This window comes from Amaranthus tricolor, chromosome 14 (genome assembly GCF_026212465.1).
Source record: "Amaranthus tricolor cultivar Red isolate AtriRed21 chromosome 14, ASM2621246v1, whole genome shotgun sequence".
NCBI lineage: Eukaryota > Viridiplantae > Streptophyta > Magnoliopsida > Caryophyllales > Amaranthaceae > Amaranthus > Amaranthus tricolor.
This window is the reverse complement of record NC_080060.1, coordinates 12,581,307-12,592,999: the sequence shown is the minus strand read 5'-3', so window position 1 is coordinate 12,592,999 and position 11,693 is coordinate 12,581,307. Positions and strand designations below refer to the sequence as shown.

The 11,693-nt window shown below is 32.1% G+C and overlaps 1 protein-coding gene and 1 long non-coding RNA gene across 3 annotated transcripts; one reads left to right on the top strand and one right to left on the bottom strand.

Moving 5' to 3' along the window:
* Positions 1–1,778: 1,778 nt before the first annotated feature.
* On the top strand, positions 1,779–7,177 carry LOC130799559 (uncharacterized). The gene is made up of 6 exons (XM_057662691.1): positions 1,779–1,939; positions 2,799–2,955; positions 3,045–3,246; positions 4,511–4,576; positions 5,252–5,328; positions 5,984–7,177. Exons 1-6 carry the CDS (start codon positions 1,920–1,922, stop codon positions 7,067–7,069), a joined length of 1,608 nt encoding a protein of 535 aa, XP_057518674.1. The 5' UTR covers positions 1,779–1,919; the 3' UTR covers positions 7,070–7,177.
* Positions 7,178–8,847: 1,670 nt separating this feature from the next.
* LOC130799560 (uncharacterized) lies at positions 8,848–10,962 on the bottom strand. 2 transcript variants are annotated; one of them, XR_009039292.1, is made up of 3 exons: positions 10,747–10,938; positions 10,131–10,252; positions 8,848–9,250 (listed from the first exon to the last, which is right to left on the bottom strand). It is a non-coding gene; the product is annotated as an uncharacterized LOC130799560 (long non-coding RNA). The 2 variants fall into 2 exon arrangements; XR_009039293.1 differs by having other exon boundaries at positions 8,848–10,252; positions 10,747–10,962.
* Between the last annotated feature and the right edge of the window lie 731 nt (positions 10,963–11,693).

The window sequence follows — 11,693 nt, the reverse complement described above, 5'->3', positions numbered from 1 at the left end:
GTGTTATAACAACATATATTTGGGGTTATAACATAATTTATTTGGGGTTATAACATAATATATTTGGAGTTATATTAATATATATATATATATATATATATATATATATATATATATATATATATATATATATATATATATATATATATATATATATATATATATATATATATATATCTAAGGTTATAACGTATATATATGGGGTTATAACAACATATATTTGAGGTTATAACAACATATATTTGGGGTTATAACATAATATATTTAGAGTTGTAACAATATATATTTGAGGCTATAACATAATATATATGGGGTTATAAAAACATGTATTTCGAGTTATAACATAATATATTTGGTGTTATAAAAATACTATATCCCAAAAACAGACCATTATATACCCAACTACATAATTTTAAGACCCCCAAATATATAATACTATAACCCCAAACACAGACCATTATATATCCACATATATAAAGTTATAATTCCAAACATAAACCATTATATACCCAAATATATAATGTTATAACCCCAAACACAAATCATTATATACCAAAATATATAATACTATAACTCCAAACACAAACCATTATAACCCTAAACGCATAATACTAAGACCCCATATGTATAATACTATAACCCCAAACACAGACCATTATATACCCAAATATATAATGTTATGATTTCAAACACAAACCATTATATACCCAACTATATGATGTTATAACGTATAACCCCAAATACAGATCATTATATACCAAATATATAATACTATAACCCCAAACACAAACTATTATATACCCAATTATATAATGTTATAACCTCAGACACGAATCATTATATACCCAACTATACACGCGTATTTAGAAAGTTTAATTATTATTATTTTTTAAATAAAAAATGGGCTGCCCAAACTTGAGATGTCTCTTGTAGAGACGGTCTCAAGTAAGAATTTGTGTAGATAGATAAATAATAGATAATAGATTCACAAAAACTTGGACGAGACGGTCTCATTATGAGACCGTCAATTTGAATCGGCCCAATTCGTGCGTGTAACATTTTTATTTTTTGGGCATTTATCAATTTTGATCTTAAAAGTATCAATTTTAAAAATTGATACCTTTAAGGTCAAAATTGATATCTTTAAGATCAAAATTGAAAAATGTCTAGAAAATGAGAAAAATGAGAGAAAGCATGTGAGATTTTTACACACGCGAATTGGGCCGACCCAAATTAACGGTATCATTATGAGGTTGTCTCGTCCAAGGCCAGCTGTAATAGATTTCAGTGTTCAATTTGGAGTTGGTTTTGGATTTTGATGAACCAAAACACTAAACACTGAAAATTTGAAATTTGATATGTAAAATTATCAAAAAAAAGCATACATTAAGCTATTTTTCAACTTATTCCCAAATGTAAGCGCCTTCAACCTGAAGCTCAGGTTCAGTTCTGTTTGCAATTGATAACTGCGAACAGAGGCAAACTGGTCAAAAAAAATCAACTAAGCGAACAAGGTATTTGGTCAAAAAATTTGGATCAAACCCTTTGTTCGCAGTTAGTAAGTGCGAACAGAACCCATAACTCAAGTTTGAGAATTAGGTGCTTATATTTAGAAATAAGTTGAAAAATCCTTTTTTTAATAATTTTACTTATTTATTTCAAATTTTTCCAAAACACCGAATTTAACTAAAGCCCAACCCACAATAAAAAAAAAAGCCTCGGAAACACGCGCCCCATTTTGTCATTATTATGTTTTTCATTCATTGCCTGATTTGCCTCTAATCCTCAAATCTTATGTAAAGTAAACCCTAACTCCACAACAGAAACACGCCTCTGCTCTCTCTCATTCTCTTTCAAATCTGGTGCCTTCATCTACAAAATATTCCAAAAGGTTCATCATCTGTGTTATTCCCACCGCCATGGAATACGAAGATAGCAGGTTTTTTTTTTTTTTTTTTTAATTATGTTTTTGCTATGGATTCAACAATGGTTAAATTTAATTCATTCACGGGCTTTTGTTATTATTGTGGGTTTTTGTACCATATGAAAATAAAGGGTGGCCATCAGATAAATAAAAGTCAGGATTTAATCCTCCTGTGCCTCTCACTTTTGAAAAAAAACTTTATCTCCTTCTCTCATTCAATCTCTCACTCTCTTACAATTTTACAAGAAAAAAAATTGTGTCAAGCATAATATAATAGAAATTATCGGTTTTAGTTGAAGGATTGGGGTTATCTACAAAAATGACTGACTCATGAATCTCTCACTCTTAGAATTTTTTTAGAAAAAAAATTGTGTCAAGTATAATACAATAGAGGTTATCAGTTTTAGTTGAAGAATTGGTGTAAATGACTCTGACTCATAGAATTTTACAAGAAAAAAAATTGTGTCAAGCATAATATAATATAATATAATAGAGGTTATTGGTTTTAATTGAAGAATTAGGGTTATTTACAAAAAAATCTGACTCAGACTCATGGCAAGGTAATTATGCAAAATTCATTCTTGATTACTCACTTTACATGCTCAACCTTACAATTTGATTGTTAGTATTTTCTTGAATAATAAATAATTTTTCTCATTCAACCCACCGTCGTTTTTGACATACATACATTTTCTTAATCCAATATTGGTAACCTAATCGCAATATTTTCATAATCCTAACTTTTGTCAATTAATTAATAATTATATATTATTGTATTATTCTGTTTCTAAGCCTAATTTTTGTTTTGTTTTGCTTTGTTTTGTTTTAATTTAGTGTATTTGAATTAACGATTGGGAATTCGGTTGAATTGCAGCTACGGTGGGTATAAGTTGAACCCGTCTCTGATGAGTTATTCTTCCTATGATCCTGCATCGCCCATAGGTTGTAATATCTGTTTGAATCCAAAATACCGTGCAAACTTCCTTACCCCTTTTGCTAACAAGATTTTGGATCAATTTAATTCTGAAAATGTAAGTATTATTTCATTCATTCATTCATATTGATTTCATTTACTAATCTTAATAGTTCATATTGATATTATTGATTTGATGATTTGCAGTCCACTGACTATGAGCTTGTTGATTGTGTTGCTCTTGTTAAATCAACACTTGAATTTGATCTTTTTGTTCACTGCAACTTTACTGCCAAGCCCCACAAATATCCCTTTGTTGCTGGTGATTATTCCACCAAGTTATTCTATGCCGAGATTCGCGGAGATATCAATGGCCAAATAAATGCATCTAAGTATTCTATATTGCATGGTCAGAACTCATAAACCACTTTATTGAATTTTAGCTTCATTTTCATGCACTACTACTTAACTATTGTCCCATTTTTCTACAATTAAAATTGATGCCAAATTGATTTTCTATAGGGAAAGTAGCATATGTTATCACTATTCCTCATTAAAATTGTTTATCATGGACTGCTCATGCTTCCTTGCCACGAGTAGAATTTTTATTCATTTGTTTTTATATTTCCAGTTGAAATTTAATCAGCTTTTTTTAACGTCTTATATTAAATAGCTCTGATAATAATTGCAATTACTTTAACTGTTGCGTTTCTTGATTAAATTTATTTAGTAGTTTTTTATATTTTAATCAACCGATTCCCCTTTTGTAGAGTAACAACTACCCTCAGTTACGAGGGGAAACGAGTTTCTTTTACCCACAATATTTACTCAAATATGACTTTCTGATCAGTTTCTCTCTCATACATGATACAACCCAACAACAAACCTACTAGCAAAACAATATTTCAATTCTCCAATCAACAAAGATTGCAAACACAACGCACATTATCATTGCCATTGTTGGTATATATATATATATATATATATATATATATATATATATATATATATATATATATATATATATATATATATATATATATATATATATCCTTATTCTATTTTTACTAATTGAAGATCAAATTCAACTTCTTTCTTCTCTGTTTGGTTTAGAAAGGGTCAAATTTGATCAACGAATTAAGTTGTAAAAATTTGAAATTCAAAGAATTAAGTTATATAACAGAAATTTAAAGATGAATTTATGGGAGAGAATTTACAAAAGAAAAGAGTGGAAATTTGTTTGTTCAATTCTTATTAGTGGTATGTGGCAGTTGAGAGGTGAGTTTTGGACGGAATTTCACATCTAGGTTTTGGGAAAAAATGCGATGCTTATCCCTCTTTTTTAATGCCATTACGTTTTCATTCCTCATACCAAACTCCCTATTATTCATTTTCTTTTTTCGTCTTCAATTTGGAAGCATTGTTGAAGTTTTTAATGATGTTTTCTTCCGAGATGTCTTGTTTTCAACTAATTTATATTGAATACTTTTTTAATATTATGCTTTCTTTGACTGTTGTTTCTTTTGGAAATTCAAACCACTTTTGTAAATGCTAGATATTGGGTGACCTCTTAATGTCAATTTAACTTGACATTTTATCTGCATTTCGCTTTATTAGGTTTTGAATGTTGGGAATTTTTGTTAAGTATTTACGTATGACTATTCTATTGTCAGGTATGAAGACCGAGCTTGGCTGTAAGATGTGCCCAAATATAGTTTATCATCCCATCTCTAAATCTGATAAGTGACCCTCCTACCAACAATCTACTAGTCTGTGATAACTATCACATCTCTACTGTTATCTAGGCTTGTAATAATTTTGTTTTACAAATATGCTAGTGGATGTGTGACGTGATTTCTTCAAGTAGTCGGGAGTGTTTTGGCAACTGTTGGACAATTTTTTATTTTTAAGACTTTTATATTACTTAGGATTTCTCTTTCCTATGATTCAAGTTAAGCCTCTCTTTATGCCTACAAGATTAACTTGATTAGTTTATAAATAAGTTGGATGACATTAAGCTCGACCCAAAAACTTAATTCTCGTATGGATTTGATTTACCCTATTACAGTGTGCATCGATCTAAAATTAACAAAAATCTATTTTTGTATTTTTTACGTTTGTTACATATTAAAATAGTGTGGATTAATTTCATATAAGACCTTCTCCACAAAAACCTATTGCAAAGAATTATCATTAAAAACTCAAATCTATCCAAAAAAATGTCATAAGGTTGAAAGTATTAAGAGAGTATATTACATTTTAATCAAAAATAAAGATATCATTATGGTTTTGCGAAAACCATTTCATCCAAAAACTAACAAAATGATTTAAAATACATATATATATTTGACTTTTCATCCAAAAACCAAACGATAATCCAAAACTAAATCCTGATTTTGCTTTGTATTTTGCAGTGATTACGAATATGGAAGAAGTGCCAAAAATGAAAGCTGATAATGAATTTTACGCTGATTTAGACGCCAAATTGAGGGTATGTTATTTTGTATTTTTCTCAGCTTTAACCTATTCCTTCCTATCGATTTGATGAACACCATCAATTTATTAAAGTGAATAATTAGATGTTAGAGTATTTATAAGCATGATGAACAAAGGCATATGTCTTTAAAGGTTGTCTGGCCAAGACAAAATATATAAGACAACTATTTCAGAATGTGTGTGAAAAATAGTCAGAAGCTTTAGAAGGGTCGCTCAATCCACTCGCGCCATTCTACTCGACGCACTTGAGCCATGCCGCTGATATTTGAGTAAAAAAAAAAACAGAATGAAAAATCAAAGGGAGTTGATTATTGTGAAAATTGAAAATTTTGTTTAATTTTAAAATGAACAAAAAATAATGATGTTTCATTTATTAAATATGCATGAACTTCTCTTCTCTCTTTTGGTTTTTCGTTTTGAAGATTCCTATTTTAGAATAGTGTATTCTACTAGGTAATAAACGCAGTTGATTGATTCACTTTGGTGTCAATGTTTTAACATATCATTATTTGAAATTTGTATCACTTTTGTCATGTTTTTTCTTATTTCAGCTTTATTTTTAGATTTGAATTAAGAATATGTTATTGATCTCATGTAATTGATGCACAACCTATAGCTTAAGAATCAAATATTTCTATATTTGTTTGTAGGTCAAACTTACATGTCATCTAATAAGACATGAAACATCGAGAGGCGTACAAATAATTCAGCCTCCAATTCAACAAGAATATTGTCAGTGTAGTTTTGCTGCAGCTGTTAAGGCTTTAGATTATCAACTAAGGCTGTTATATTCACTTACACCTAAACCAACCGAATTAGTCAATCACATAGGTGTTTGTCTTTTTGACCATGTTAAGTGGAGAAGTGACCTTAAAGCAAAATTTCCTGAAAAAACTCGTTGGAAACCTGCTGACCTTATAAAATCAGCAACAATTGATGGTGCTCCCCTTTGGAATGAGTTGAACCATTGTATTCAAGAATGCATGTTTGCTGACCCCTTAGCCTCTAAAGGAATGAAGTGGGAGGATACTATAAAGATGTTTTTGAATACATGCCCTGTGGTTGGAGTGTTTCAAGTTAGAAAGGATTATAAGATTAATGGAGATGGGATATACCATGGTTTGGGGGATCACATTGATGATATTCTTTTTTGTTTTGATGATAAGGGGAAAAAAGTTTGGGGCAAAGCTTATCATGCTGTTGTGCTTTTAGATTACATAGAAGTAGACGATGTATTGTATGTATATTACCAAAACTCAGATGGTGATCCTGAAAAGAGTTTATGTAAAAAAGGAATTTCTTTAATTCGTTCAAATCTCATTGTTGAGCTGATATACGGAGCATCCCTTCCTCCAGTACACCCTCCAGCTCTGATGCAATCATATGATCTACTTCAATACCTTAAAAGGGATGTGGATAAGGTTGCAAAACTCATGGATGAGACGGATAAATACATGGATAAAATTATAGAACTGCGTAAAGCAATTGAGACGCATGAGAAAAATGGTGCATGGGAAGATGTAAAAACAAGTTTGAAGGAATGTGGAAAATTTATGGAAGAAATTGGTACTCATCGCCATAGCTTGCATGGGTTTGCTAAGAAGTACTGTAGTGTGGAGGATGTTGGGATGGTATCTTTTTTGGACGTTATTGACACACTTAAGCATTGTAAAAAGTTCTTAAGCTTTACTGAAAGCTTCGAGGAATTTATCAACAAACGTACAGCTTTCACTTGATGGGTTTTCTTATATGGCTGAACTTAGCGTGGGCAGATATATATGTAAAGATTAACATATGTAAAGACCTGAAGAAAACTCAACTTTGAGTCAAGTTTTGAAGTGCTACTCAATTTCTTCAATCTTTGAAAGTATTGTTTTGTAGGCTTTGAATCAGAAACAAAATTTAATATTTTTGCTGTTGAAAATTCTGTGAGAAATTAAAAATTGGTGGCTAATTTGAAGAAATCAAACATACCCAGTTTATAATATCTTTGTTGTTGATAATATCTTTGTTGTTTAATCTCTCTTTATGGTTGTTTTAGTGTATAATTTATTGATTGAGTCATTACTCAGTAGTAGTTATTTTTTCCTAACACAAACCACTAATCAAAACATTATAAACACATTAAACCCAAGTTTTCTCTCCTCCATTAGTTTCAACAACTGCAAACCTCTCCCCAATTCACCAACCTTTTACAGATGCCTGTATTGCCTTACAATAAACACATTTTTGCACCCAAATGCCGGAATTCAAAGCATCATCAAACAAATTAAGAACCATATGAAATTGAAGGGTATAAATCAAGCACTCAATCAATTTATTGAAAGCTTCATTAAAGGATCAGAAAAGAGTTTTCAAATTTCTGTTTTGAGGTTATTTGTTTATAGCTAAAGTTCAGTTTTAGCTTCTAAGCTACAATTGACATTTGGTATATCTTCATTTTGTAGATAAATTGCTTCATAGTGGCTAGAATGCATGATTCTTTTTTTTCGTGAAAGTTCTTTTGTATATGGATTCCTTTCTAATAATTGATCTCTCTATTACTTATCACTCCTGCTGTCTCAAATGACTTGCTCCATTTTCTTTTGGAACAATGTTTAAGGGAGGGAAGTGAATAAGAGTGGGTGAATGGAGGCGAACTTCTAAGGTAAAGTTTTCCAAAAAGATGTATATAAAAATTTAATTGGAACTCCGAGAAAAGAAATATGTAGCAAGATTTTTGTAGAAAAACGAGCTAAAGAAAAGAGGTCAGTTCTCTGGGTTGAATATTAGCGAGAAAATCCTGTGGTATTTGTCCTGTAAATATTTGGTAATGGAGATGCTTATCTTGTATTGAGCATTTGAAGCTGAAAGTTTTAGTGTTCATATTCCCATATGTATTGAAGGTAAGTTTAAGGTAAACCAAAGATTGAAGTAAATGACCCATGCATTCATATAAGGTGGTCTACTTAAGACCAGACTGAGTTTTGTGTGGTCTGTGTATGTCTTTGACTAGACTGTCATATATGCCTGGTGATTAACTCTTATTTGCTGGATTCTTTTTATTTGTTTGTTGGTTGTCTTTTTTTTCCTCCTTGGTTTTGGGACTGATGTTGTAGCGCAACTGATGGAAAGTTCATAAATGAAATGGGATGGAGATCTTTTTATTGCTAGACCTTTCAATTCTATACCCACAAATTTTCAAGGTCAGCAATTTATCCCTGTTCAAGCTGGGAATTCTTCGAATTGCTCGTCTTCGTGTTCTGATGTTCTTTCTGATTTGTTGAAAATGAAAATTCTTCTAAATTAAGGTTGAAGAAAATTGGTTTGTAATTTGTGTTAATTTTTTATGTAATTGGTTTATAATTGGTTTTCATGGGTTTTCCAACTTGAAATGAACATTCTTCAAAGTTGGTCATTTAGCTTAATTTGGCTGTTTTGTAGTTCAACATGATGATTATGAAATTTCCTCCATTTTAAGGTACATCAAGTTTGCTTACAATATTGTGTGTCTGGTGTTACTTGTTCTTGTAGATGGCCTTGGTCCTCCTATTTGGATTCTGCTGTATTAATTTTTTGAATTTGATATTCTAAGGTATGTCTTTGAAAAAAACAGAAAGCAAGAACATTAGTACACAGCTTCTTAGAACATTAGTACACTCCACCCATGTCTAACTAGAGGAATCAACCAAGCCTTAGAACATTAGTACACGCACGCATCAGCTTCAGATGGCACACAGCAGCAACGGCAGCAGCAGTAACATCAACGGCAGCAGTAGCAATGACAGCACCATCAACAGCAGCAGCAGCTACGGTAGCAGCTGCGTCAGATGGAAGCAGCAGCAGAGCAGAAGGCATTAACAGCAAGCGGATGACAGCAGAACACCAATGCATCACAATCAAAGTCCGAAACACATACCAGCTGTACAATATACCAGCTGTACAAGAATGTGAAGATAAATAGCAGATAGCAAACTCGAAGAAATCACAAAAGTTTTAGCGCACATGAATGCCACATGAACAAATTAAACTATACCCCTTAAGATCGATTCTAAGCTTGACGACAGAACAGTCCAAAATACTCCACATCTTTCTAGCCGAAATAGGCTGTAGATTTGCGTCCAAGTGCATCAAATCCCTGTTCTTCTCTACACCTTGGGGTACTTTTTGTGGGTTACTTTGTTTCTTATTTTCTACACCTTGGGGGTGGGTATGAGGATGGAGGTGGTGAAGATAGTAGTAATGATTGGCATTGGTGGGATGAAAAATGAGCAAGCCAAGATTTTCTAGAAGGATAAAAGATTACTATACTTTATCCTCCTCTTTCACTATCAATCAAAGTCTATAAAATTTCCGTAAATTTTCTAACTCACTATTTCCTCCGTTTTACACTTAATCCACGAAGGCCTCAAAGGGAAACTTTCTACACTCAGTATCACTAATTCAACTCTGCAAAATATTTACCTACTTCACCACTTAATATAGGACTACAAGAGTAGTAGACAAATATAAATAGCATCAATGATAACAAGTCCATCTTTTGTGATCAAATAATAAAATCAAAAACTTTGGCAAGCTCCTACATAGAATCCAATGCAAACTGCAAAAACTCCATAAACATTATTTAGAGGTACAAATCTACAATAGAAAGCACAATCCTTCTAGCATCAATATATAAGAGCTACACTCAATAGTATCATCCACATTAAGATAAGTGGGGGGTGAAACGAAAACAAGTTCATGTGGGGTTATTATCATTACCAAAAATGAAAAATACTTCAACCATAAAAACTTTAGAATGAAACAGAAATATTTTACCTGTTTAGCCATGCTACAAGCTTTATCAGCAGAATTGAGGATCTCAAAGTAGAACACTGAAAAGTTGAGAGAAAGAGCCAACCTTATGGGATGTGTTGGAGGAAGTCTTTAAGAGCAACGTCCTGAAATAAAAATTATAAAATTAAGTCAGACATAGCTTCTCGGAGTTTTGGATGGCTAAACTGAATCACAAAGATGAACAGCAGAATTCAGAACATTGGTAACCAGATCAGGAAGGAAATTAACTTGTCATAAGTCATAACCATACTTCACCTAACCATGAGTCTAGCAAGCAAAAACAATTATGCGTGAAATTATTTTCAGATCCTACAGTTAGGTTGCTACTCTTAATTAAAGCAGGATGCAAATGTTGGGTCCTAAACATCAACAATTGAGTAATTTCATAGTGTGATTTCCGTCAACATTAAAGAGTGAATGGCGATTGATTGAGTTTAAGGGCAAAACCCAGAAAATTATAACCAAAGAAACATCCAAATAATAAATCTAACCACATAAAATTGTCTTAAAAAAAATCATCAATTATATTTAAAATGAAAGAACCAAAATTTAAGTGCATTCAATTGAACAAATGAGAATTAAGGAGGTTGAGAGCTACCCATCTCGATTATGTGCCTGATTTGGCTATTGTGTGAAGCAAAGAGGACACTCTTACAACCACCATGGTCGTTGGGCACTTTATGTTGGGGCTGTGCGGCGGTTGGCTATGCAGAAAGTTTTGGGTGAGGGATACGGGCACTGTTTGGGTGTGAGGGAGATACTAATGTCGTGGTTTGGGTGAGAGCGAGATATTATACGCTGTTTTGGGTGAGATACTATGCACAATAAAAATCAATTTCTTTTATAAATAATACTATGAGGTTTTTGGCAACGACATTGTTATATCAATAAATTCAATAAGTTTTTGCAACGAAATATGCTATTGCAAATGACTATTTTAATTTTAGCTACAAAAATAGTTGTTGCTAGAGATGTGTTCTAACCCACGAAAATAGTTCAAGAGGTGGAAAGTTAATTTTTATCTATAGCAATAATTATTTAGCAACAATAATGGATTTTGCAACAACTTTTATTTTTCGCAACGAGAAAAAAAATTGTCGTTGCTAAAACTTGTTGCTAAAAATGATTTTTCTTGTAGTGTTAGTTGAGTATTCGTTATTAAATCTCGCATACCCTATTATTGTTAATATTGCACTTGATGTAAGAGAAGTTGTCATTAGAGGTTGGTGACGACAAGATAGAGTTTGAACTACCTAAAGCTCTAAGCTACCCTAGCTCAATGGATCAACGTTTCTCTATTGAAGCAATCGAAGAAGAAGCTCCTAAATCCTTTTGGGAAGAGGAGCTTGATGAGTTAGAGTTGGTCTTGGGAGTTGATGAAGGTTGGTGTCTAGATGATAATGTTGATGAAGAGGAGATGCTTGAGCCTCCTATGGAAGATGTGTTGGGGAATGCTCAATTCTCTAATGATGAAGTCTATGCAATGGAGAAGGTTGAAAGGGAGAGATCTACGCCTCCCAAGGTAGAACTAAAATCTTTACCTTC

Bases quoted from the DNA above. Each gene is read 5' to 3' on its own strand.
- LOC130799559 (XM_057662691.1), top strand. From the start codon at position 1,920: ATGGAATACGAAGATAGCAG. The intron at 3,247-4,510 runs GTCAGAACTCAT...TTCTATTGTCAG, and splicing joins TAAGTATTCTATATTGCATG to GTATGAAGACCGAGCTTGGC. The intron at 4,577-5,251 runs ATAAGTGACCCT...TGTATTTTGCAG, and splicing joins TCATCCCATCTCTAAATCTG to TGATTACGAATATGGAAGAA.